At 41.1% G+C, this 27,243-nt stretch overlaps 1 protein-coding gene across 7 annotated transcripts in view; it reads right to left on the bottom strand.

The window, feature by feature from the left end:
* The window catches only part of LOC110492227 (solute carrier family 35 member E2A), a 39,244-nt gene extending 12,889 nt beyond the window's left edge, over positions 1–26,355 (bottom strand). Inside the window, exons 1-8 of one of the 7 annotated variants that reach the window (XM_036947197.1) lie at positions 26,076–26,355; positions 25,804–25,895; positions 15,408–15,841; positions 15,110–15,245; positions 14,606–14,733; positions 6,651–6,771; positions 6,396–6,449; positions 6,082–6,154 (exon numbers count right to left, since the gene is read on the bottom strand). In XM_036947197.1, the coding sequence (XP_036803092.1) occupies positions 6,082–6,154; positions 6,396–6,449; positions 6,651–6,771; positions 14,606–14,733; positions 15,110–15,245; positions 15,408–15,687 (792 nt within the window). In that variant the 5' untranslated portion in view covers positions 15,688–15,841; positions 25,804–25,895; positions 26,076–26,355. The other 6 variants (XM_036947195.1, XM_021566359.2, XM_021566360.2 and 3 more) reach the window with 6 other exon arrangements.
* Positions 26,356–27,243: the final 888 nt, after the last annotated feature.

Raw genomic sequence — 27,243 nt, 5'->3', positions numbered from 1 at the left:
GTACCCCAGCACCAGTTGAAAAATAAATGAATGAAAGTATTCATGTACACTCTTTCGTGCCAAAAATAAGGGGTTATATATATATATATATATATATATTTTTTTTTTAATGTATCCTGATCTTCTTTACATCTCTCAGATATAGGACAGGCACTTCAGAACAAACTTTCTTTAGATTGTTTGGGGGGGGGGGGGGGGGGGAGGGGGTCTATCTGTTATTCAAAGAGTTTGTATGGGCTAATAGCAGTAAAGCCAAAATGTATTTATCCTCAAATCACCTTTTCATTTATTTTTTTTATACTTCAAGGAGTCTTAAAATTCTAAATCAAATAGCTAAATGATCCTTGGTATTACCTTCTTAAAACAATTCCATATAGCTTAGTAGAACTTATATCCTGGTCAGTGAAAGGGGTACACTTAAGAGTACCCCTGTCAAGAGTGCAAAGCTGCCATCAAGGTAAAGAGTAGCTATTTGAAGAACCTCAAATATATAAAAAACACTTTTGTGGTTGCTAAATGATTCCATATGTGTTATTTCATAATTCTGATGTCTTCACTATAATTATACAATGTAGAAAATAGTAAAAATAAGAACAGCCCAAACGGGCTCTAACCAGAATAGAAAGAGTGGGAGGCCCCAGTGGCCAACTGAGCAAGAGGACAAGTACATTAGAGTCTCTAGTTTAAGAAACAGACGCCTCACAAGTCCTCAACTGGCAGCTTCATTAAATAGTACCCACAAAACACCAGCCTCAACGTCAACAGTGAAGAGGCGACTCCGGGATGCTGGCCTTCTAGACAGAGTGGCAAAGAAAAAGCCATATCTCAGACTGGCCAATAAAAATAAAAGATTAAGATGGGCAAAAGAACACAGACAAAGGACAGAGGAAGATTGGAAATTGGTGTTATGGACAGACGAATCTCAGTTTGAGGTTGGATCACAAAGAAGAACATTTGTGAGACAGAAAAAATGAAAAGATGCTGGAGGAGTGCTTGACGCCATCTGTCAAGCATGGTGGAGGCAATGTGATTATCTGGGGTGCTTTGGTGGTGGTAAAGTGGGAGATTCGTACAGGGTAAAAGGAATCTTGAAGGAAGGCTATCACTCCATTTTGCAACGCCATTCCATACCCTGTGGACAGCGGTTAATTGGAGCCAATTCCCTCCTACAACAGGACAATGACCCAAAGCACAGCTCCAAACTATGCAAGAACTATTTAGGGAAGAAGCAGTCAGCTGGTATTCTGTCTATAATGGAGTGGCCAGCACAGTCACCGGATCTCAACCCTATTGAGCTGTTGTGGGAGCAGCTTGAGCGTACGTAAGAAGTGCCCATCAAGCCAATCCAATTTGTGGGAAGTGCTTCAGGAAGCATGGGGTGAAATCTCTTCAGATTACCTCAACAAATCAACAACTAGAATGCCAAAGGTCTGCAGGGCTGTAATTGCTGCAAATGGAGGTTTCTTTGACGAAAGCAAAGTTTGAAGGACACAATTATTTGTTAAATTTAATTTTTTTTTAAATTTATAACCTTGTCAACATCTTGCCTATATTCCTATTCATTTTGCAACTCATTTCATGTGTGTTTTAATGATAAACAAGGTAATTTCTAAGTGACCACATACTTTTGAACGGTAGTATATAATTTGAATTATAAGAAAGGAAGACGTTCCTAATTAAACACTATTGCTTTTTGTGTGTGTGTGTATGTGTGTTTGGACAAGGTTTCACAATGGGAGCCAAAAGCAGTAAGGGAGAACCTTGTCTGCCCGTTCCGTTGATTGGACCGGTGAAGGTACTGGCAGATAAATGGGGCAGGGACATTCTGGTACAGGTACCGCTCTGGCACAAAGTAGCATATTTTCCCTTAAAACTTCACTCAATGTGCCTTTTTATTAGCAGAATGTAGAAAGAAGTTAGATAAGTTTGAAGGAAACCAAGAAAGGCAAGAAATGTCAAATAGATTGGGGCAAGTTTAGAAAGTGGGAGAAGGAAGCCGAAAGACAGGAAAGTTAAAGGAATATTGGTGAAAGAAAGTAAGAAGAAGAAACAGGGATGTCGATGATAATGACTTTCCACCCCCCCTATTATACCCCTGTATCCACTGCACCAGCCCTGGTTGTCTGACAGCAGCTCGCTAAGCTGTCACCCCAGCCGCAGCTCTACCCCCAACAAGACCTGATACAATTGCGGGACCAGCAAACAGCTAGGAGGTGGCCCATGAGCAGTGGAAATACGTTCCGTACACATCGATTCTGGCTTGGACGATGGACAGAGGGGAAGAGGAAGGGGTAGAGGAAAGGGGAGGGGAAGCCAGTGCTGACAGACGGGCTGGACGACAACCACTACTGGGTAGGAACTTTGCTTGTTACAACAGTGGAAAGGAGGTACATTTCGCCAGAACATGTTGAAACGAATCTAACTAACAGGGGGCAGCGGGGGAATGTTGGAAAACCGGACCTCCACCGAAAACAACCCACATATGGACTGACACAAGGTAGAGACAACTTACACCCTTGGACAGCATTTCAAGATTTTTTTAAACCCCCGTGAGGAGCCGATGGTTTGGTTTTTCGTCAAATGTGAGTTAATACATTTTCTAGTAGATACTGGCGCTGCAATGTCCTTCATAAACTCTGAATCTATGTCCGAACCTCCCATGCCAAATGAATCAGTCAGCACTGTGGGAGCCTCAGGAGTGACTATGAAATAGTTGCTCACGATGCCCCTACCTGTTAAAGTTGATAACACATACATCAATTAATTTACTCTGCATGTTGTCCTGTAAATTTGTCAGGAAGAGACTTTTCTGTAAATTGGGGATTAATATTCTTTGCAAAGGAAAAGGCCTCAGTGTTGTACAGCCTCGTGAGACATGTAATCTCATGATGCTGTTTGACACGGTCTCAACATGTGATTGGTACTATGCATGGGACATACAGGATATTGAGCATTATGACTCTATTGGCAAAATTTCCTCAACTGCTGGCAGCTGTTGGAAACAGAAAGGCAGTTATGTCACAGACTGGCTTACATTGCACCGCATATTTCTCACCATTGACAAGAGATTTATATTATGAACAGAATTGGCTGACAAGGACCATACCCAAAGACAGCCTACTGTGCACGAACATGTATAGTGGGCCCCAATTTTGCACTCTGAGTGTTAAATTGATATATTAACTATATGCCAACTACCCAACGTTCATTATTTATGTCATTCTTAGCTTAGATAAATGGTATAGTCATTGTGCGTTCTCAATGAACATTGTAAAATCGGGTGCTTCGTAAATTCGCTCTGGCTATCTGCTCCGATTTCAGAGCATTCTAGTCTGAATGTGCCAGAGCGCAGATTAACTGTTGAATTTACTAATGCTCAACACCCGTTGAACATGGCCGGTATGTAATTGTATTCGAACACAGCTTGGGTATGTGAGCATGTTGATCAAATTTGTACGTATGCTTTGGCGGGAGGTTTGAAACATTTTTCATTGGAATGAAATAGTAAAGGAGGTTTTGAGTAGAATCCAATTCCGCTCTCTTGGCAGCCGTGTGTGTGGTTAATACAGTCACAGTGAAAGTCACCCTGTTTAAGGTGTGGGGCCGTTGGTCATTGGAAAAGTGAGTAGAGGCAATAGAGTTGAAATTGGCTAAATGTACGACAGGAAAAGTATTATATTTAGTGGGGAAACGGACAGAATCAAAAGCAATAAGACTACTACCCATAGGACCAGTAACAATACCCGGATAATGTTACATGGCGACAGAATTGGAGCTGGTATTGGGGTTGGATAATCCTTGCGAGATTCAAAGACAGTGTATACTAATAGGTAACATATTCAAATTGTTAGTATACATGGGCGAGAGCAGGAATGATGTTTACAAATAGTCCAACTTTGTATCACGCCGCAACGAAGCAATCGCTAAAACTGTTTTGAGGGTTTTGTGTTGTACAGTATATAGTTAATTTGTTATTGGTGTAAAAAGACGAAGAAACTTGCCAGACATCATATTCAAAATAAAGAAAAACCCTGGAATGAGTAGGTGTGTCCAAACTTTAACTGGTACTGTAGTCATAAATCTAAGATTTATGAGACACTTGGGCGCGACGGCAGTATGTGACGACCTGTGTTTACGATCGGCAGTAGGAACAGAGGATGGTGGCGATATTAGCTCTCTTGATCTACACAGAAGAGCTCAATTTCTTTTAAAAACTATTTTCCCAGGGCCTGTTTCTGCACATCTGCTAACTGTCACAAAGATTAAAGAATGTACTTTCTATAAGAGGAGAGAGACAACTCCGATCGTTGAGCATTCAACTCTGAACTATTCTTAGTTATGGTTGATTGCTTTAGTTTTTACAAATCTTATAATACATTTGTTGTTTGTAAGAATCTGCAGTCTCTCTTCCTATAGAATTTCTACCACAAGCTACACCTAACAATGCTTGAAACACTGGTTGCAACTGTATTTGTAAAAACAATGCCACTTGTGCAATTGAAGGAGTTTAGAAATAAATGTAGTAGCAATGGAAGACTGGGATCCCCTCTTGACTTAACAATGGCCAAAACTGTCTTCAAAAGTGTTTTCCCACGATTGCATTAAGAATTGTTGTGCATTGACCGCTTGTCAAAATACATGTTTTCCTCCGCCTTGAGGAGTATTTCTCTCACATACAACACACAGGCTGACCAGGTAAATAGGTCAACTATTCTACTATCTGATTTGGTTTTAATAACAATAGGCTACATGGGAAAAATAGTAGCACTGGAAAGTTGCACTCTGAGTGATGAAGTATAGGCTTTGAATTGCTTTGCCAGCAGCTACACACTACTGTTGAGTTGAGCGTCGCGCGGTGATGCGCATTATAGACTAATTATTCTTCTGAACATCGGAGTGTCAGCAACAATCATGCATATCAGTTCAGAGCACACAGCGTAACAGAGAAAATAAAATAATTGAGAATACATTTGGGAATATATTTCGTAGAACAGACAAGCTTCTATATTAAGCCATTTACAAATGTAATATACTCAACAGTACATTAGTATAGTGCCTTCAGAAAGTATTCATACCCCTTATTCCACATTTTGTTGTGTTACAGGCTGAAATCAAAATGGATGAAATATATTTTTCCTCACCCATCTACACACAGTACCCATAATCACAAAGTGAAAACAAGTTTTTACATTTTAGCAGATTTATTGAAAATGAAATATCTAATTTACTTAAGTATTCACACCCGAGTCAATACATGTTAGAGTCACCTTTGGCAGCGATTACATAAAGTTAATTTCTTTGCCACATTTTTTGCAGTTTTACTTTAGTGCCTTATTTACAAACAGGATGCATGTTTTGTAATATTTGTATTATGTACAAGCTTCCTTTTCACTTTGTCATGTAGGTTAGTATTGTGGAGTAACTACAATGTTGTTGATCTATCCTCAGTGTTCTCCTATCACAGCCATTAAACTCTGTTTTAAAGTCACCATTGGTCTCATTGTGAAATCCCTGAGCGGTTTCCTTCCTCTCCGGCAACTGAGTTAGGAAGGACGCCTGTGTCTTTGTAGTGACAGGGTGTATTTATACACCATCAAAAGTGTAATAACAACTTCACCATGATCAAAGAGATATTCAATGTCTGCTTTTAAATGTTTGTACCCATCTACAAATTAGGTGCCTTTCTTTGCGAGGGATTGTAAAACCTCCCTGGTCTTTGTGGTTGAATCTGTGTTTGAAATTCACTGCTCGACTGAGGGACCTTACAGATAATTGTATGTGTGAGGTACAGAGTGCATGCATGCAACTTAGTATGTGACGTGTTAAGAACATTTTACTCCTGAATTTATTTAGGCTTGAATGCTTATTCACTCTAGACATTTCAGCTTTTCATTTTTTATTAATTTGTAAACAATTCTAAAAACAAAATTCCACTTTGACATTATGGGGTAATTGTGTGTAGGCCAGTGACACAGCATCTCAATGTAATCCATTTTAAATTCAGGCTGTAACAACCAAATGTGGAAAAAGTCAAGGGATGTGAATACTTTCTGAAGGCACTGTACAGTATATGTGACTGACCATGAGGAAGACCCAGGCAGGTATGAGCATAATGACTGCAGCTGCACTGGTGTAGAACTGCAGATCTGGAGGGCTAAACAGGACACAGGAACAAGTATTTTATTCAGTACAGTTTCACATACTATAGTCTACAGTAAACATCAATTTCCTCAACTCCTCACATTATTTACACATCTGTTAATACACTGATGTATTGTGCTTTTTTATTCCTATGATACAATTAAACAGGTATTATAATCTAATACAGGGTATAAAACTGGCATAACAGGCCTACATTCATTTACTAAAATATGGAGGAACTAAAAACAACTTACCTGAATTTGTAGGTATCTCCACTTAGTAGCTTCTTTGAAAAAACATTCTGTAAACTGAAAGGGAATATGAAGGTGTTAGATGTGGTGTTACATTGCCTTGAAAAGACAAAACTGTGAAATGAGAGAAAAGTTATCAATGCTGGTACTATTGTGTGTGTGTGTGTGTGTGTGTGTCTACCAGTCCATGATGTTGGTGGAGAGGGCTGCACGTGGGTACTATTTTGTGTGTGTGTGTGTGTGTGTGTGTGTGTCTACCAGTCCATGATGTTGGTGGAGAGGGCTGCGGAGAAGCCCAGCATGTTGAAACTGATCTCTGTTGCAGTGCAGAGGGCCAGACCAGCCATGACAGGAAAGAGGGACAGGTTCACCCACATACCTACAGTAGTTTACGTACGTACACACACACACACGCACACACACGTCAGCTATCTGCACAACACTTAAGGACATAGTCATACTTCATTAATAAGTGCATCGATGACGTCGTCCCCACATTAACCGAACATACATATCCCAATCAGAAGCCATGGATTACTGGCAGAATTCACACTGAGCTAAAGGCTAGAGCTGCCGCTTTCAAGGAGTGGGACACTAATCTGGACGCTTTTAAGAAATCCCGTTACGACCTCCGACGAGCCATCAAACAGACAAAGCATCAGTAACGGACTAAGATCGAATCCTGCAAAGTTGGCTCTTTAAAATCTTTATTTAACCAGGTAAACTAGTTGAGAACAAGTTCTCATTTACAACTGCAACCTGGCCAAGATAAAGCAAAGCAGTGCGACAGAAACAACACCACAGAGTTACATGGAATAACTAGTGTACAGTCAATAACACAATAGAAAAAAATAGTCTATATACAGTGTGTGCAAATGGCATGAGGAGGTATGGCAATAAATAGGCCATAGTAGCAAAGTAGTTACAATTTAGCAGATTAACACTGGAGTGATAGATGAGCAGATGATGGTGTGCAAAAGAGCAGAAAAGTAAATAAAACAATATGGGGATGAGGTAGGTAGATTGGGTGGGCTATTTACAGATGAACTATGTATAGCTGTAGCGATCGGTTAGCTGCTCAGATAGCTGATGTTTAAAGTTTGTGAGGGAAATGTAAGTCTCCAGCTCCAGTGATTTTTGCAATTCGTTCCAGTTACTGGCAGCAGAGAACTGTAAGATAAGGCGGCCAAAGGAAGTGTTGGCTTTGGGGATGACAAGTGAGATATACCTGCTGGAGCGCATGCTACGGGTGGGTGTTGTTATCGTGACCAGTGAGCTGAGATGAGGCGGAGCTTTACCTAGCATAGACTTGTAGATGACCTGGAGCCAGTGGGTCTGGCGACGAATATGTAGCGAGGGCCAGCCGACTAGAGCATACAGGTCGCAGTGGTGGGTGGTATAAGGCGCTTTGGTAACAAAATGGATGGCACTGTGATAGACTGCATCCAAGTTGCTGAGTAGAGTATTGGAAGCTATTTTGTAGATGACATTGCCGAAGTCGAGGATCGGTAGGATAGTCAGTTTTACTAGGGTACGTTTGGCGGCGTGAGAGAAGGAGCATTTGTTGCGAAATAGAAAGCCGATTCTAGATTTGATTTTGGATTGGAGATGTTTGATATGAGTCTGGAAGGAGAGTTTACAGTCTAGCCAGACAACTAGGTATTTGTAGTTGTCCACGTATTCTAGGTCAGAACCGTCTTGAGTAGTGATGCTAGTCTTACACTCGTCGGATGTGGCAGGGCTAGCAAACTATCAAGGAATACAAAGGGAAACCCAGCAGCCCGGTGATGCGAGCCAACCAGACGAGCTAAATGGCTCGCCTGGCAATTTTCAAAGATCTTCAGTTTTTTTTGCAATTTCTCGTTTTGGAATAGCGTTCATTTCTCAGAACAAGAATAGACTGACGAGGTTCAGAAGACAGTTCTTTGTTTCTGGCGATTTTGAGCCTGTAATTGAACCCACAAATGCTGATGCTCCAGATACTCAAATAGTCTAAAGAAGGCCAAATGTATTGCTTCTTTAAATCAGCGCAACAGTTTTCAGCTGTGCTAACATAATTGCAAAAGGGTTTTCTAATGATCAATTAGTCTTTTAAAATTATAAACTTGGATTAGCTAACACAAGGAGCCATTGGAACACAGGAGTGATGGTTGCTGATAATGGGCCTCTGTACGCTGTTGGATTCTGGGTAAACTTTGAACATTACTATACTAGAGACATGATAGATCAGAAGTAATACTATAGTATCTGCGGGTGATAGAGCATGGTTGTTACATCAGAAGTTGATGGTTATCTGTAGGAGACAGATGGCTTTGGAATGTGCTGGGTGGACGGAAAGAAGTCACAGGAGTGTTATAGGTGATACGGGTGGAGAGCTTTGGATTAGACATCAAGGGGGTTGAGGTCAGGTCACCTTGAGGGAGACAGAACGGTTTATTACTCTATCACTTCATCTTCCTGTCAGACCATAAAACACAAGGATTGGAGAGAAGGAGGAGTGTTTAAATTGGAGTGGTGGAAACGTGATGTCTGAATGCAGCTGTATCGACCCTTTGGGAAGAATTAAACCTGTTAAGCTTTTCTAGTGTCCGTCGTGTTACTCTAAAAATAAGAACCTAACAGCGCCTATGTAGATATTCCATTAAAATCATATGTTTTCATCTACAATAGTCATTTACAACATTAACAATGTCTACACTGTATTTCGGATCATTTGGATGTTATTTTAATGGTCAACATTTTTTGCTTTTCTTTCATAGTGACTCCAAACTTTTGAACGGTAGTGTGTGTGTGTGTATATATACAGTGGGGAGAACAAGTATTTGATACACTGCTGATTTTGCAGGTTTTCCTACTTACAAAGAATGTAGAGGTCTGTAATATTTGTCATAGGAACACTTCAACTGTGAGAGACGGAATCTAAAACAAAAATCCAGAAAAAAATCATACAGTGTGATTAAGTAATTAATTTGCATTTTATTGCATGACATAAGTATTTGATACATCAGAAAAGCAAAACTTAATATTGGTACAGAAACCTTTGTTTGCAATTACAGAGATCATACGTTTCCTGGAGTTCTTGAGCAGGTTTGCACACACTGCAGCAGGGATTTTGGCCCACTCCTCCATACAGACCTTCTCCAGATCCTTCAGGTTTCGGGGCTGTCGCTGGGCAATACGGACTTTCAGCTCCCTCCCAAAATTGTCTATTGGGTTCAGGTCTGGAGACTGGCTAGGCCACTCCAGGACCTTGAGATGCTTCTTACGGAGCCACTCCTTAGTTGCCCTGGCTGTGTGTTTTTCGGGTCGTTGTCATGCTGGAAGACCCAGCCACAACCCATCTTCAATGCTCTTACTGAGGGAAGGAGGTTGTTGGCCAAGATCTCGCGATAGATGACCCCATCCATCCTCCGCTCAATACGGTGCAGTCGTCCTGTCCCCTTTGCAGAAAAGCATCCCCAAAGAATGATGTTTCCACCTCCATGCTTCACGGCTGGGATGGTGTTCTTGGGGTTGTACTCGGGTTGTACTCATCCTTCTTCTTCCTCCAAACACGGCGAGTGGACTTTAGACCAAAAAGCTCTATTTGTGTCTCATCAGACCACATGACCTTCTCCCATTCCTCCTCTGGATCATCCAGATGGTCATTGGCAAACTTCAGACGGGCCTGGACATGCGCTGGCTTGAGGAGGGGGACCTTGCGTGCGCTGCAGGATTTTAATCCATGACGGCATAGTGTGTTACTAATGGTTTTGGTCCCAGCTCTCTTCAGATCATTGACCAGGTCCTGCCGTGTAGTTCTGGGCTGATCCTTCATCTTCCTCATGATCATTGATGCCCCACGAGGTGAGATCTTGCACGGAGCCCCAGACCGACGGTGATTGACCGTCATCTTGAATGCTTGCCTATTGTCCTGTAGCCCATCCCAGCCTTGTGCAGGCCTACAATTTTATCCCTGATGTCCTTACACAGCTATCTGGTCTTGGCCATTGTGGAGAGGTTGGAGTCTGTTTGATTGAGTGTGTGGACAGGTGTCTTTTATACAGGTAACGAGTTCAAACAGGTGCAGTTAATACAGTGGAGAGTGGAGAACAGGAGGGATTCTTAAAGAAAAACTAACAGGTCTGTGAGAGCCGGAATTCTTACTGGTTGGTAGGTGATCAAATACTTATGTCATGCAATAAACTGCAAATGAATTCATAAAAAAAAAAAAATCATACAATGTGATTTTCTGGATTTTTGTTTTAGATTCTGTCTCTCACAGTTGAAGTGTACCTATGATAAAAATGACAGACCTCTACATGCTTTGTAAGTAGGAAAACCTGCAAAATCGTCCGAGTATCAAATACTTGTTCTCCCCACTGTGTGTGTGTGTGTGTGTGTGTGTGTGTGTGTGTGTGTGTATATACACACATATATATATTGAGTAGATTGAGGAAGGGAAGAAACAATTTAATACATTTTAGAATAAGGCTGTAACGTAACAAAAATGTGGAAAAGGTCAAGGAGTCTGAATACTTTCCGAAGGCACAGTGTGTGTGTGTGTGTGTGTGTGTGTGTGTGTGTGTGTGTGTGTGTGTGTGTGTGTGTGTGTGTGTGTGTGTGTGTGTATGTATGTATGTATGTGTGTATATACAGTGCCTTGCGAAAGTATTCGGCCCCCTTGAACTTTGCGACCTTTTGCCACATTTCAGGCTTCAAACATAAATATATACAACTGTATTTTTTTGTGAAGAATCAACAACAAGTGGGACACAATCATGAAGTGGAACGACATTTATTGGATATTTCAAACTTTTTTAACAAATCAAAAACTGAAAAATTGGGCGTGCAAAATTATTCAGCCCCTTTACTTTCAGTGCAGCAAACTCTCTCCAGAAGTTCAGTGAGGATCTCTGAATGATCCAATGTTGACCTAAATGACTAATGATGATAAATACAATCCACCTGTGTGTAATCAAGTCTCCGTATAATTGCACCTGCACTGTGATAGTCTCAGAGGTCCGTTAAAAGCGCAGAGAGCATCATGAAGAACAAGGAACACACCAGGCAGGTCTGAGATACTGTTGTGAAGAAGTTTAAAGCCGGATTTGGATACAAAAATATTTCCCAAGCTTTAAACACCCCAAGGAGCACTGTGCAAGCGATTATATTGAAATGGAAGGAGTATCAGACCACTGCAAATCTACCAAGACCTGGCCGTCCCTCTAAACTTTCAGCTCATACAAGGAGAAGACTGATCAGAGATGCAGCCAAGAGGCCCATGATCACTCTGGATGAACTGCAGAGATCTACAGCTGAGGTGGGAGACTCTGTCCATAGGACAACAATCAGTCGTATATTGCACAAATCTGGCCTTTATGGAAGAGTGGCAAGAAGAAAGCCATTTCTTAAAGATATCCATAAAAAGTGTTGTTTAAAGTTTGACACAAGCCACCTGGGAGACACACCAAACATGTGGAAGAAGGTGCTCTGGTCAGATGAAACCAAAATTGAACTTTTTGGCAACAATGCAAAACGTTATGTTTGGCGTAAAAGCAACACAGCTGAACACACCATCCCCACTGTCAAACATGGTGGTGGCAGCATCATGGTTTGGGCCTGCTTTTCTTCAGCAGGGACAGGAAAGATGGTTAAAATTGATGGGAAGATGGATGGAGCCAAATACAGGACCATTCTGGAAGAAAACCTGATGGAGTCTGCAAAAGACCTGAGACTGGGACGGAGATTTGTCTTCCAACAAGACAATGATCCAAAACATAAAGCAAAATCTACAATGGAATGGTTCAAAACGAAACATATCCAGGTGTTAGAATGGCCAAGTCAAAGTCCAGACCTGAATCCAATCGAGAATCTGTGGAAAGAACTGAAAACTGCTGTTCACAAATGCTCTCCATCCAACCTCACTGAGCTCGAGCTGTTTTGCAAGGAGGAATGGGAAAACATTTCAGTCTCTCGATGTGCAAAACTGATAGAGACATACCCCAAGCGACTTACAGCTGTAATCGCAGCAAAAGGTGGCGCTACAAAGTATTAACTTAAGGGGGCTGAATAATTTTGCACGCCCAATTTTTCAGTTTTTGATTTGTTAAAAAAGTTTGAAATATCCAATAAATGTCGTTCCACTTCATGATTGTGTCCCACTTGTTGTTGATTCTTCACAAAAAAAGTTTTATATCTTTATGTTTGAAGCCTGCAATGTGGCAAAAGGTTGCAAAGTTCAAGGGGGCCGAATACTTTCGCAAGGCACTGTGTATATATATATATATACACACACACACACTGTGCCTTCGGAAAGTATTCAGACTCCTTGACCTTTTCCACATTTTTGTTACGTTACAGCCTTATTCTAAAATGTATTAAATTGTTTCTTCCCTTCCTCAATCTACCCACAATAACCCATAATGACAAAGCAAAAACAGTTTTTTGAAAACAATTAGCTAATTTATTTAAAATAAAAACCAGAAAAATTACATTTACATAAGTATTCAGACCCTTTACTCAGTACTTTGATGAAGGACCTTTGGCATCGATTACAGCCTTGAGTCTTCTTGGGTATGACGCTACAAGCTAGACACACCTGTATTTGGGGAGTTTCTCCCATTCTCTGCAGATCTTCTCAAGCGCCGTCAGGTTGGATGGGGGAGCGTTGCTGCACAGCTATTTTCAGGTCTCTCCAGAATTGTTAGATCGGGTTCAAGTCCAGGCTCTGGCTGGGCCACTCAAGGACATTCAGAGACTTGACCCAAAGCCACTCCTGCTCTTGGCTGTGTTCTTAGGGTCATTGTCCTGTTAGAAGGTGAACCTTTGCCTCAGTCTGAGATCCTGAGCGGTGTGGAGCAGGTTTTCATCAAGGACCACTCTGTGCGTTGCGCCGTTCATCTTTCCCTCGATCCTGACTAGTCTACCAGTCCCTGCCGCTGAAAAACATCCCCACAGCATGATGCTGCCACCACCATGTTTCACCGTAGGGTTGGTGCCAGGTTTCCTACAGATGTAATGCTTGGCATTCAGGCCAAAGAGTTAAATCTTGGTTTCATCATACCAGAGAATCATGTTTCTCATGGTCTGAGAGTCTTTAGGTGCCTTTTGGCAAACTCCAAGTGGGCTGTCGTGTGCCTTTTACTGAGGAGTGGCTTCTGTCTGGCCACTCTACCATAAAGGCCTGATTGGTGGAGTGCTGCAGAGATGGTTGTCCTTCTGGAAGGTTCTATCTCCACAGAGGAACTCTAGAGCGCTGTCAGAGTGACCATCCGGTTATTGGTCACCTCCCTGACCTAGGCCCTTCTCCCACAATTGCTCAGTTTGGCCGGGCGGCCAGCTCTAGGAAGAGTCTTGGTGGTTCCAAACTTCTTCTATTTAACAATGATGGAGGCTACTGTGTTCTTGGGCACCTTTAATGCTGCATTTTTTGGTACCCTTCCCCAGATCTGTGCCTCAACACAATCCTGTCCCTGAGCTCTACAGACAATTCCTTCGAACTCATGGCTTGGTTTTTGCTCTGACATGCACTGTCAACTGTGGGACCTTATATAGACAGGTGTGTGCCTTTCCAGTTCATGTCCAATCAATTTAATTTACCACAGGTGGACTCCAATAAAGTTGTAGAAACATATCAAGGATGATCAATGGAAACAGGATGCTCCTGAGCTCAATTTCAAGTCTCATAGCAAAGGGTCTGAATACTTATGCAAATAAGGTATCTGTTTATTATTTTTAATACATTTGCTAACATTTCTAAAAACCTGTTTTCACTTTGTCATTATGGGGTATTGTGTGTAAATTGATAAGGCTTTTTTTTTATTTAATCCATTTTACAATAAGGCTGTAATGTAACAAAATGTGGAAAAAGTCAAATGCACTGCATCTACCTCCATTACCTCGTACCCCTGAACATCAACTCGGTACTGGTACCTCGTGTATATAGCCAAGTTATCGTTACTCATTGTGTATTTATTCCTTGTGTTATTGTCTTTTTAAATTTTTCTCTCTGCATTGTTGGGAAGGGCCCGTAAGTAAGCATTTCACTGTTAGTCTATACCAATTGTTTACGAAACGTGACAAATACAATTTGATACTAGAGAAAGGAATGTTTACAGAATGAAACCCTGACAGAATCCTAAGAACATAATGAAGGGTGCATATAAAGGGATAGTGAAGTGTTTTCTGGATTGGAACTCAGCCAGGCACTTCACTGTGTGTATGTCCTTTACCTGTGTATTCCCCCAAGATCAGCCTTGACATGATGACAGTGAAGATAGGCGCAGAGCTCTTCACCGTCTCGGCAAAGGAAACGGCCACATTCTTCAGGCTCACCAGACCCAGCACCACACTGGTGAACCTACAGAACGGAACAGGTCAGTGGCATTCAGACCAGAAGACAATGACACACTACATCCACTCTGAACCTCTGCTACACAAAGTCTGTTTCAATTTTCCAGATTGTCAAACTTTTTACCTGTAATGATAGGAGCTGATATTGAGGTGCAGCATCTCACTTCCCTAAAATATACCCATTTACTGGCCATTTAAGTTCAACAACCATTTTGGTAGCACTGACACTCAAATGATCACAAAATAAGCATTGATCAATTAACATTAGCCATTACGGAAATAAAAGCTAGTTATGTATTAGTCCAACTTAACAAAAGGAAACAAACCAACCAAATAACTTCAACAATGCAGCTGAAAGTAGAGTCATTAGAGTACAGACCCACCTCATGAGCCCCACAAACAGCATGATCATGAGGAAGTTGGGGGGGTACTCAGTCCTGGACTTGTGCTGGTATAGGCAGCAAGGCACATACATCTTCAGAAAGCCTATGATGGTGGTGGAGACCATTTGAACAGCGCCTACAAATCAATGGAGGAATCAAGGAATCAAGGAATTGAGTTATCTACCCCTGAGGCCCTTAGTACACTGCTTAGAATCAACCAACTATCATCTATTGATTGGAGTATTGACAATTTGAAATTGAGTGTGTGTGTATATGTGTGTGGATGCCTGTTCCTTACCCAGCATGCTTGGCTCCCCCTCTAGCAGAGATAGGATGTACTTGTTGAGGAAAAGTGTGCAGAAGCTGAAGAAGTACCACAGGCCCAGGTAGACCAGCGACTTGGAGTTCCACACCCCTGAATCTGCCTCGATTATCGTGGTCTCTGTGATGGTGATCTTCAGCACGTGTTCCCCCGGCATGCTCTCGCTGCGTGCCAACACCACACGCTCCTGCCTGCTTCGAAACGGCGAAAGGAACCGCCACAGGGAATGTCTCCCAGCCCAACCGTTGGACGCCATGACGCACAGCGCCCGAGGATCCACTGACCTGGATCCAGCAGGCACAAATACAGAGAGGAGGGGGAGGGGACTGGTGGAGAGGACCGGTCAGTCCATCGTCAGTCTGTGTGTCTATCCAACGGTGTGTGCAGCATGACTGTAGAACTGGTGGTCTCTGCAACACAGGTAAAACACAAGGAATGAATATAGTTGCCAGTCTTCTAGCATTATGCCATTTTTAAATAATCCTAAAAGGGATCAAAGTTACTTAACCCATATGCAGTCTTTACTGATTTTCTAAACGATACACTAGACATTGAAGGCAATAATGCCGGGCACAAGCTTCTAACAGCGCAAACCAAGAGCCAGATCCACAAGACATGGCTATTAAAAGCCATGTGTGGTGAGTAGGGTTGCAAAGGGTCGGACATTTTCCGAAAATTTTCTATGGGAAGTTAAGGGAATAATTTGAGGAATTGTACTTAAATTAATCAAAAAGTTAGCTTATAACAGTGAACCTTTTTTTGTGGGATACACAAGGCAATTCTAGGTCTTGTGGCATATTTTGGTTAAACTATCCCCAATTCAATGGAATTGCAACCCTATGCATGTGCAGTGCACTCTCAAGATCTTGCACACTAATGAGATGCTATTGAGCCCACACTACTGTCTGAGCCAAGGACTACATGCTTTCTGGTTAGTTTTGATTACAATACTGGCTGGGGTGAATATATTTTATAGGACATACATGATTTTTTGTTAACTAGTAAATTGTAGCCTACAGCAAAGTGTGTTTAAATAATTTCTAATTTGTTAACAATTTCTGCTAGTTAGGTTTTGCTACCATGTGGGTTTTAGCTTGCTTGAGCCTGCTAACTGAGGAGTGTTAATTCACCTGTGTCCATACATGTTTCATTGTAAAACATTTATCTTACAAAGGAGTTGTTTAATCTAACTTTCCCCATCTTCATAGGAAAACGCCACGGGTCTCCATCTGATGTATGGAGACATTTCACTGCAGCTAATGTAGAAGGAAAAGCTGTGTATATTTGCAGATACTGGGCCAAATCATATGTGAAGAATGCAACAAAGATGTGGAATCATCAGGCCAAGTGCATAAAGTTCCCTCATCGCTCACAACAAGCAACCTCTGATAAAAGTCTGTCTACATCTATTCGAGGTGAAAATGATGAATCAGACACCTTATCGATAGTAACAGCTCATGGTCCTCCTGGAAGTTTTGTTTTGACTCAATGGAGGAACTGCACATGGGGACAAAAATTGTACTTTTTGGAGTAATGTCCTCTGGTCTGATACAAAAATAGAACTGTTTGGCCATAATGACAATCGTTATGTTTGGAGGCAAAATGGGTAGGCTTGCAAGTCGAAGAACACCATCCCAACCGTGAAGCACGGGGGTGGCAGCATCATGTTGTGGGGGTGATTTGCTGCAGGAGGGACTGGTGCACTTCACAAAATTGATGGCATCATGAGAAAGGAAGAGTATGTGGATATATTGAAGCAACATCTCAAGACATCAGTCAGGTAGTTAAAGCTTGGTTGCAAATGGGTCTTCCAAATGGACAATGACCCCAATGGACAATGACCCCAAGCATACTTCCAAAGTTGTGGAAAATGGCTTAAGGACAACAAAGTCAAGGTATTGGAGTGGCCATCACAAAGCCCTGACCTCATCCTATAGAAAAATTAGGCCTACAAACCTGACACAGTTACACCAGCTCTGTCAGGAGGAATGGGCCAAAATCACCCAACATACTGTGGGAAGCTTGTGGAAGGCTACCCGAAACATTTGACCTAAGTTAAACATTTTAAAGGCAATGCTACCAAATACTAATTGAGTGTATGTAAACTTCTGACCCACTGTGAATGTGATGAAAGAAATAAAAGCTGAAATAAATCACTGTACTATTATTCTGACATTTCACATTCTTAAAATAAAGGATTAAATGTCAGGAATTGTGAAAAACTGATAAGCATGCAATAAGCATGCAACCATTAAGAAAATTACTGTTAAATCACTGTGGATTGATGAGAAATTGAAAAATGGTGTGGTTGAGAGGGATGAGGCAAAAGGAATGGAAAATAAGCCTGGCTGTACAAACGTTTGGCAAACATATTGCAAATTGAGAAATCATCTAAAATAAACTGAATAAAAAGAAGAAACTACACTATGAATCCAAGATAAATGACAAAGAATGATAGTAAAAAGCTTTGGAGCACATTAAATGAAATTCTGGGGAAAAAAGCAAACTCAGCTCCATCATTCATTGAATCAGATGGCTCATTCATCACAAAACCGGCTGATATTGCCAACTACTTTAATGATTTTTTCATTGGCAAGATTAGCAAACATAGGCATGACATGCGAGCAACAAACGCTGACATTACAAATCCAAGTATATCTGACCAAAGTATGAAAGACAAGCATTGTAATTTTGAATTGTGTTTAAGTGAGTGTGGAAGAGGTGAAGAAATAACTGGGATCCACCGGGATCAGAAAATTAGGATAATAGCGAACAATATTGCCACTCCTATTTGCCATAATTTCAATTTAAGTCTACAGTGGTTCCTCCTTTAATAACCTCTTGGTGTTAGGGGGCAGTATTTTCATTTTTGGGAAAAAAACATTCCTGTTTTAAACGGGATATTTTGTCAGGAAAATATGCTAGAATATGCATATAATTGACAGCTTTGGATAGAAAACACTCTAACGTTTCCAAAACTGTAAAGATATTGTCTGTGAGTATAACAGAACTGATGTGGCAGGCGATAGCCCGAGAAAAATCCAATCTGGAAGTGCCCCAGGTTTTGAAAGCGCTGCGTTCCAATGACTCCCTATCCAGCTGTGAATGTACCATCAACGAGCTTACGCTTTCTACGTATTCCCCAAGGTGTCTACAGCATTGTGACGTAGTTTTACGCATTTCTGTTGAAGAATAGCCATAGGCGGCCACATTGCGTAAGTGGTCACATGGTGGCTCCGAGAGAGATTCCCGCGTAAAATACAGAGGTAGCCATGATTCCAATCGGTCCTAGTGAAAAACGAATTGTCCCGACGGATATATAATCGAATAGATATTAGAAAAACACCTCGAGGATGGATTCTAAACAATGTTTGCCATGTTTCTGTCGATATTATGGAGCTAATTTGGAATATTTTTCGGCGTTGTGGTGACCGCAATTTCCGGCCGATTTCTCAGCCAAACGTGAAGAACAAACAGAGCTATTTCGCCTACAAAAATAATATTTTGGGAAAAAAATGAACTTTGGCTGTCTACCTGGGAGTCTCGTGAGTGAAAACATCCGAAGTTCATCAAAGGTAAACGATTTAATTTGATTGCTTTTCTGATTTCCGTGACAAGGTTGTCTGCTGCTAGCAAGGCATAATGCTATGCTAGGCTATGATAAACTTACACAAATGCTTGTCTAGCGTTGGCTGTAAAGCATATTTTGAAAATCTGAGATGACAGGGTGATTAACAAAAGGCTAAACTGTGTTCCAATATATTTCACTTCTGATTTTCATGAATAGGAATATTTTCTAGGAAGATTTATGTCCGTTGCGTTATGCTAATTAGTGTCAGATGATGACATCGGTCCCGTTCACGGGATGGTTAAAAAAAACTACAGGTTAAAAGTTGTGTCATACCGCGGCACACCCTGCGTTCTGCTGCAGCAGCATTCTGTGGCATGTCATTTCATTCTCAGCTATTTCTTCTGTTACTGCAAGTTATTGCTAATTTGACCACCAGAGGGCATCTTTGAGAAGCATTTGATATAATTTTTTATTGGCATTACCATGGAATGTAAAACCTTTTTTGTAATAACATAGTATATGGGATTGATTTTAAGAAATGTGGCTTAATTAATTTGATTCATATTATGGTGTTTCCATTCAGAGATAAAATGAAACCCTGAGGATTTCCTTTAGGATAGAATGGTAAATATGGCCCTGTACAACGTGATTGTCGGGTGTAGGCTACAGGATTGGAGGATTCTAAATTGTTTGCCTTCATGAGACAACTTTGTTCCAATATTTCTGTAAATCAGTGATATTTATTCCCATAGTAATTTGTTATGGATCCATAACTAAATCAACATCTGCATTTTGAAAGAGTATTTTTTATCTTTATTTTATTAACGAAATGTGGTTTTGTGTTTATTAGGCTACTGTGCTCTGGTACACTCAGACGAGAGGGCTCTGAAATCCATGTAGATAGTAGGCTAGACACATGAAATGTGGTATTTTCTGATAAAAACTAGTTCATTGCATCCGCCGTAGAGCCCAGTTTAATATGACCATATTTCCCAGCTGCTTGCCATCGTTTTGAAGAAATTGTGAAAAAACGGGCCTTATTTTAGTTCATTTTCACCCTGCCAGCTCCTATTAGTTCTATTGAGCACCGTGGCACCAACTCGCCTTCCGAACGTTCTATTCCCAGCTTATTGTTCAACGTCACATTGCCTGCTTCGCTATTGTTGGCAATGAGACCTGCTCACGTTGTTAGTGGGGTGCTAGCTAGTTAGTGGGGTGCATGCTAATAGCGTTTCAAATCAGTGACATCACTTGCTCCGAGACCTTGAAGTAGTTGTTCCCCTTGCTCTGCAAGGGCTGCGGCTTTTGTGGAGCGATGGGTAACGATGCTTAGAGGGTGGCTGTTGTCGATGTGTGCAGAGGGTCCCTGGTTCAAGCCCAGGTAGGGGCGAGGAGAGGGACGGACGCAAAACTGTTACACGGGCACCATTTTAAAATCAGGAGAATCTCCTCATTGTAATTATGTAAGTCTGGGCTGCGAGCTCGTTTGTCATCAATCACTAGACCAGAAAGTCAGAAGTACATTTTTCCCTACTTTTTCATTACTGAGACATAAGCACAGTTGACACCATCAAGGTGTGGATGTTTACTTTCTACACAAGTTGGTTTCTTCCAGTTTCGTCCGACGAACAGATTGTAGTGGTAAAATAAAAAGTGCTACATTTTTAATAGAATTCTAAGCATCACTCCAGTGAAAACAGGCTCTGCAAACGTTCGATTCCATTAATTTGCTATGGGCTCACGCTAGTGTTCCAGTTCAGCCAACATTCTTAAGCCATTTTTCAGCCTTGGGTGAATTGACTCGTTCTCTTGTCCAGCCGATAGATAGCCAGAGCAAATTTACAAAAGCACCCAATTTGCAACAAATTGTTGTTCCCATCTCATTCCTTTCCCTCTTCTACGCGTCATCATTCTGCTCCTGAGTGGCTCACTTGCGGGCGTGCTGGCAGGATATGGCAGCATCTTCGGTTATGCGTCAAGAATTCTACATACAGTAGCACGTTTGTATGAAGGTGTGGTTATTCACAGGCAAATTGTTATATGCTATGGAGGTACATTTGTGTATTTTTGTCAAGAGCAAAAACGTTTATTTTTTTCCAATCAAAAATAATTGTTATGAAAGCAACTTTTCTCCGACACAAAGGAAGTCAAAGCAGACACCTACGAAGATGGCATCTCAGGTAAGCAGCACTGGGCTGTATTGACGTATTCTAAAATTGACATCTGCTGCTTTAGATTGAACAGTCATATCTCAGTTATTATTTTCATATCTATAAAAAAATAAGCTGTTTTCTTTACTTTCAGAGAGTGAGATGATCAAGAGGTGGAAAATGTAGATATTGCCAGATGTTCACTGTCTGAGGAACAGGCCGTGGAAGCTTTATCGCTGGCCAAAGTGTCCATAACTGCTCTGTGTTCTTTTTCTCCATCTCTGCCTGTCTTGTTGTACATGGAACCTGTCTCACATGCATTCATTTAAAAAACCTAAAAATGTCAGCTGCTAATTTTCAGATTTACACCACATAAACACAGCCATTTTTACTGGACTATCTGTTGCTATCTGTTGCTGCCAGGTCATGATTTCCCTGGGGGTTAGCCATGTAATAACCAAGTTGTGAGACACATAGCCCTCTATATTTAAATGTTTCAGGTACACTCAGATAGGTATCTGCGTCGCATACAGTATCTTCTATTGACATCATCTTCTATTGTTTGTATTCATGTCTGTTTTTCAGCATAAAGTACTCTGTAGCCACTCAGTGTGGACACCAGGTGAGACCACAAACACACACAATAACAGTCTATCTTCTTCACTTCATCCCTCTCCCCCTTCTCCCTAAATCCTCTAGGTTTTATCAGCTGTTTTGGTGAACCCCTCCCGCATCTGAACTGTCTGACACAGACGGCACAGCATGATCATAGGTGAGATGTCACTTGGTCGGGTCAACAGGAATATTATTAAAGAGATGCTTTACATTGAAATACAGACAGAGATGTAGTAGTCCCAGAGTGACTGACCGTGTTAGAATATAAAAACAAAGCTTAAATCATGCTCTCTCTGTATGCATCTGTCACTTGTCTGCAGGTATGTTTTGATGTGCGAGAGAAAGCCAGTCCCATCATTGCCACCTCATCTGCTCTTAAAATAACCTTCTGGGGGCCCAAGGCTGGTTAGGAGACACCGCAATTGTGAAGAACTGAGAGAATATTAGGGTAGTACTGTAATTCATTAATCATATGCTGTCTACCGCTGTTCTTAACTCTTTCCCTTTGTCTTCTACACCTCTCTCCCCACCTCGTCTTTCTTCCTCATTTTATATGTGCATTGAAGTACAGATTGAACTTGTATTTATAATATTACAATTATCATAATTATAATGCATTTATAACACCTGGATAATGAACTTCTTTCAATAAAGCGTTTCACATTCTCCACTGGTTGAAATTAAATATCTTATTGAAATACTATCCTGTGTCCTCAGATTAATGCGGATGGAGTTCGATATGCATAGTTCTTTTTCTGTATATATGAATTACAAATCAATCATGTTTCTAGTCTATTGCATAGTTACAATGTGAAATCATTGATATCCCACGAGCGGTAAACACTGTTGAAGTGTATAATTGGAATACATACAGTGCCTTGCGAAAGTATTTGGCCCCCTTGAACTTTGCGACCTTTTGCCACATTTCAGGCTTCAAACATAAAGATATAAAACTGTATTTTTTTGTGAAGAATCAACAACAAGTGGGACACAATCATGAAGTGGAACGACATTTATTGGATATTTCAAACTTTTTTAACAAATCAAAAACTGAAAAATTGGGCGTGCAAAATTATTCAGCCCCCTTAAGTTAATACTTTGTAGCGCCACCTTTTGCTGCGATTACAGCTGTAAGTCACTTGGGGTATGTCTCTATCAGTTTTGCACATCGAGAGACTGACATTTTTTCCCATTCCTCCTTGCAAAACAGCTCGAGCTCAGTGAGGTTGGATGGAGAGCATTTGTGAACAGCAGTTTTCAGTTCTTTCCACAGATTCTCGATTGGATTCAGGTCTGGACTTTGACTTGGCCATTCTAACACCTGGATATGTTTAGTTTTGAACCATTCCATTGTAGATTTTGCTTTATGTTTTGGATCATTGTCTTGTTGGAAGACAAATCTCCGTCCCAGTCTCAGGTCTTTTGCAGACTCCATCAGGTTTTCTTCCAGAATGGTCCTGTATTTGGCTCCATCCATCTTCCCATCAATTTTAACCATCTTCCCTGTCCCTGCTGAAGAAAAGCAGGCCCAAACCATAATGCTGCCACCACCATGTTTGACAGTGGCGATGGTGTGGTCAGGGTGATGAGCTGTGTTGCTTTTACGCCAAACATAACGTTTTGCATTGTTGCCAAAAAGTTCAATTTTGGTTTCATCTGACCAGAGCACCTTCTTCCACATGTTTGGTGTGTCTCCCAGGTGGCTTGTGTCAAACTTTAAACAACACTTTTTATGGATATCTTTAAGAAATGGCTTTCTTCTTGCCACTCTTCCATAAAGGCCAGATTTGTGCAATATACGACTGATTGTTGTCCTATGGACAGAGTCTCCCACCTCAGCTGTAGATCGCTGCAGTTCATCCAGAGTGATCATGGGCCTCTTGGCTGCATCTCTGATCAGTCTTCTCCTTGTATGAGCTGAAAGTTTAGAGGGACGGCCAGGTCTTGGTAGATTTGCAGTGGTCTGATACTCCTTCCATTTCAATATTATCGCTTGCACAGTGCTCCTTGGGATGTTTAAAGCTTGGGAAATATTTTTGTATCCAAATCCGGCTTTAAACTTCTTCACAACAGTATCTCGGACCTGCCTGGTGTGTTCCTTGTTCTTCATGATGCACTCTGCCCTTTTAACGGACCTCTGAGACTATCACAGTGCAGGTGCATTTATACGGAGACTTGATTACACACAGGTGGATTGTATTTATCATCATTAGTCATTTAGGTCAACATTGGATCATTCAGAGATCCTCACTGAACTTCTGGAGAGAGTTTTCTGCACTGAAAGTAAAGGGGCTGAATAATTTTGCACGCCCAATTTTTCAGTTTTTGATATGTTAAAAAAGTTTGAAATTTCCAATAAATGTCGTTCCACTTCATGATTGTGTCCCACTTGTTGTTGATTCTTCACAAAAAAATACAGTTGTATATATTTATGTTTGAAGCCTGAAATGTGGCAAAAGGTCGCAAAGTTCAAGGGGGCCGAATACTTTCGCAAGGCACTGTACATGCAGACACAGCATCATTCAAATCATGGAGTTTGATATGACTGAAAAATAATGCCTCAGAGATTCATACCTGAACTACACCTTTATTTGCCAAGGAAGAGTACATGATCATTGTAACCTCAATGTACAGGCTACAATGTGGGAATCTCATGCGTGGTAATAACTACAGTACATGTATATAGGACTTGCATTCTTGGCACAACAGTCATTAAATTCTACTCTATCCATATGTAACAGTATAGCTTCCGTCCTCTCCTCGCCCCTACCTGGGATCGAACCAGGGACCCTCTGCACACATCGACAACAGCCACCCTCGAAGCATCGTTACCCATCGCTCCACAAAATAAGCAAACACATTGTTTGCCAAAAGGCATGTGGAAGACTCCCCAAACATATGGAAGAAGGTACTCTGGTCAGATGAGACTAAAATTGAGCTTTTTGGTCATCAAGGAAAATGCTATATCTGGCGCAAACCCAAGACCTCTCATCACCCCAAGAACAACATCCCCACAGTGTAGCATGGTAGTGGCAGCATCATGCTGTGGAGGTGTTTTTCCATCGGCAGGGACTGGGAAACTGGTCAGAATTGAAAGAATAATGGATGGCACTACAGGGAAATTCTTGAGGAAAACCTGTTTCAGTCTTCCAGAGATTTGAAACTGGGACGGAGGTTCACCTTCCAGTAGGACAATGACCCTAAGCATACTGCTAAAGCAACACTCGAGTGGTTTAAGGGGAAACATTTAAATGGCCTTGCCAAAGCCCAGACCTCAATCCAGTTGAGAATCTGTGGTATGACTTAAAGATCGCTGTACACCAGTGGAACCCATCCAACTTGAAGGAGTTGGAGCAGTTTTGCCTTCAAGAACGGGCAAAAATCCCAGTGGCTGCATCTGCCAAGTTTATAGAGACATACCCCAAGAGACTTGCAGCTATAATTCTTTCGAAAGGTGGCTCTAACAAAAGGTGGCTCTATTGACTTTGGGGGGTGAATAGTCATGCACGCTCAAGTTATCTATTTTTTGGTCTTATTTCTTGTTTGTATCACAAAAAATATTCTGCATCTTCAAAGTTGTAGACATAAAATTCAAATTACACCCCCCCCCCCCCAAAAAAAAATATATATAATAATTCCGGATTGTAAAACAACAAAATAGGAAAAATGCCATGGGGGTGAATACTTTCGCAAGCCACTGTAGACGCACACACACACACATGGCTGCGCCCCTGCCCGGTCATGTGAAATGTATAGATTAGGCCTAATTTATTTATTTCAATTGACTGATTTCCTTAAATGAACTGTAACTCAGCAAAATCTTTGAAATTGTTTATATTTTTGTTCAGTATAGTTGACAAGCAAAATTAACCAGTTGGCTAATGCTAGCTAACGTTAGCTTAAATGTGAATGCGCTTGTGCCTGTCAAATAGCCAGCTCGTGAACATACTCATTCATTAAATGAAAAATGGTAAAATAATAATTAAACATTTAAAATCAGCTTGTAGATGCAGTAAATATGGGAATTAGGAATTACCTTACCAAGTGGTCACACCTAGGCAACTCCGATTTCCAGTTGCTTCTGTAAGTTCAAAACAATCGCTAGCATGAGGACACCACCGGTCGTCACTAGTTAACACAGCGACAAAATCATAATTATGGCTAAACCCAGTCCATTTCTACAATTTATCTTCTTAAAATATTTTAACCTAATCTTAACCACAATGCTAACCTTATACCTAACATTAAATGAAGACCACAAGGCTACTTTTTGTAGCTAATTTTGACTTTTTGGCTGTGGAATATTACTTGTGGCTGTGGTATCTAGTGGAAACCGACACCACCCCCGGCTTGTTGGACTTCCAATTACTTTCACGGAGTTAAGCGTTGATTTGAGTCGACTGTCGAGACCACAAGTCCCGCTGCAGCATTTCCAACCTTAAAAATAACAAAGGTGTCCCCAAAATATCGTTTTGAATAGATAATACAAGGACCAGCGCGAAATTGCATGTTACTGGTGGAAGTTTTCTATGTTTATAACGTGCATTTGCAAACTGCATTCATCTCAACTTCCGAAACGTTTAATCACAGAACGATTAGACAGATAATTCACTGGACGAATACATATGAAGCATCCGCTTGGCGTTTCCACTCACTACCAAATATGGTGGGAGGAGATGGAACGAGATGGATTTTGGCCGACATTCTGCACATTTTCTCATCGATTAAACATTTGCTCTCAATTTGCTCTCTGTTCCCAAAACTCGAATCTACTATGAACATAGTGGACTACGTTTTGTAGACTCTACCCTTTGCAAAAGTTGTAAAAAAAAAATAAAAAAAAAAGCGCTGTGTAGAAGGAGTGCAAAGGCGAATTTAGTTATTACACACTCGCACTTCACAGAGTAGACATTCCCTAATGAAATATGCAAACACAGACTTGTTCTGCCCATTAGAAACGACAGGCGGTGGTCTATCTTGGTTTAGTTATAAAGCTTTGGTTTAATCTTGAACACAACTCTGATGAGGTTCCACTGGAAATGTTTGACCACAAGGGGGCATAATGACTCCCCAATCCACTGATCAGTGCATTGGACAATGTAAACAAAGACAATCCAAAGGTTTTGTAGAATTTCAGCCAGTAGTTTTGAAATTAGCACTCAAAACTGGTCCCCAGAAAGTGTGTAACACAAAATTGATTACTTAAAAAATGGTAACACCTTAATGGCGTTGCCAATGCTGTCACAGACACAAAGATGAGTCCTCCCTGACAGCATTGGCAACGCCATTAAGGTGCTACCATTTTTTAAGTAATCAATTTTCTTCTTCAAAATTGGCTGATCCCTCTTGATGCACCAGGTTGGACATGACTCCAACAGGAAGTCATTGGAAGTCCCACCCAGTTGACTGCCTTAAAGTGGTGGAAGCTGCCCATACTAACACCCCCTTTTGGCCACTATAGGCCTCTATCCTTCTC

This window comes from Oncorhynchus mykiss, chromosome 16, assembly GCF_013265735.2.
Source record: "Oncorhynchus mykiss isolate Arlee chromosome 16, USDA_OmykA_1.1, whole genome shotgun sequence".
In the NCBI taxonomy this organism is placed as follows: domain Eukaryota; kingdom Metazoa; phylum Chordata; class Actinopteri; order Salmoniformes; family Salmonidae; genus Oncorhynchus; species Oncorhynchus mykiss.
The sequence above is the reverse complement of the archived record's forward strand: the minus strand, read 5'-3'. Positions and strand labels throughout refer to the sequence as shown.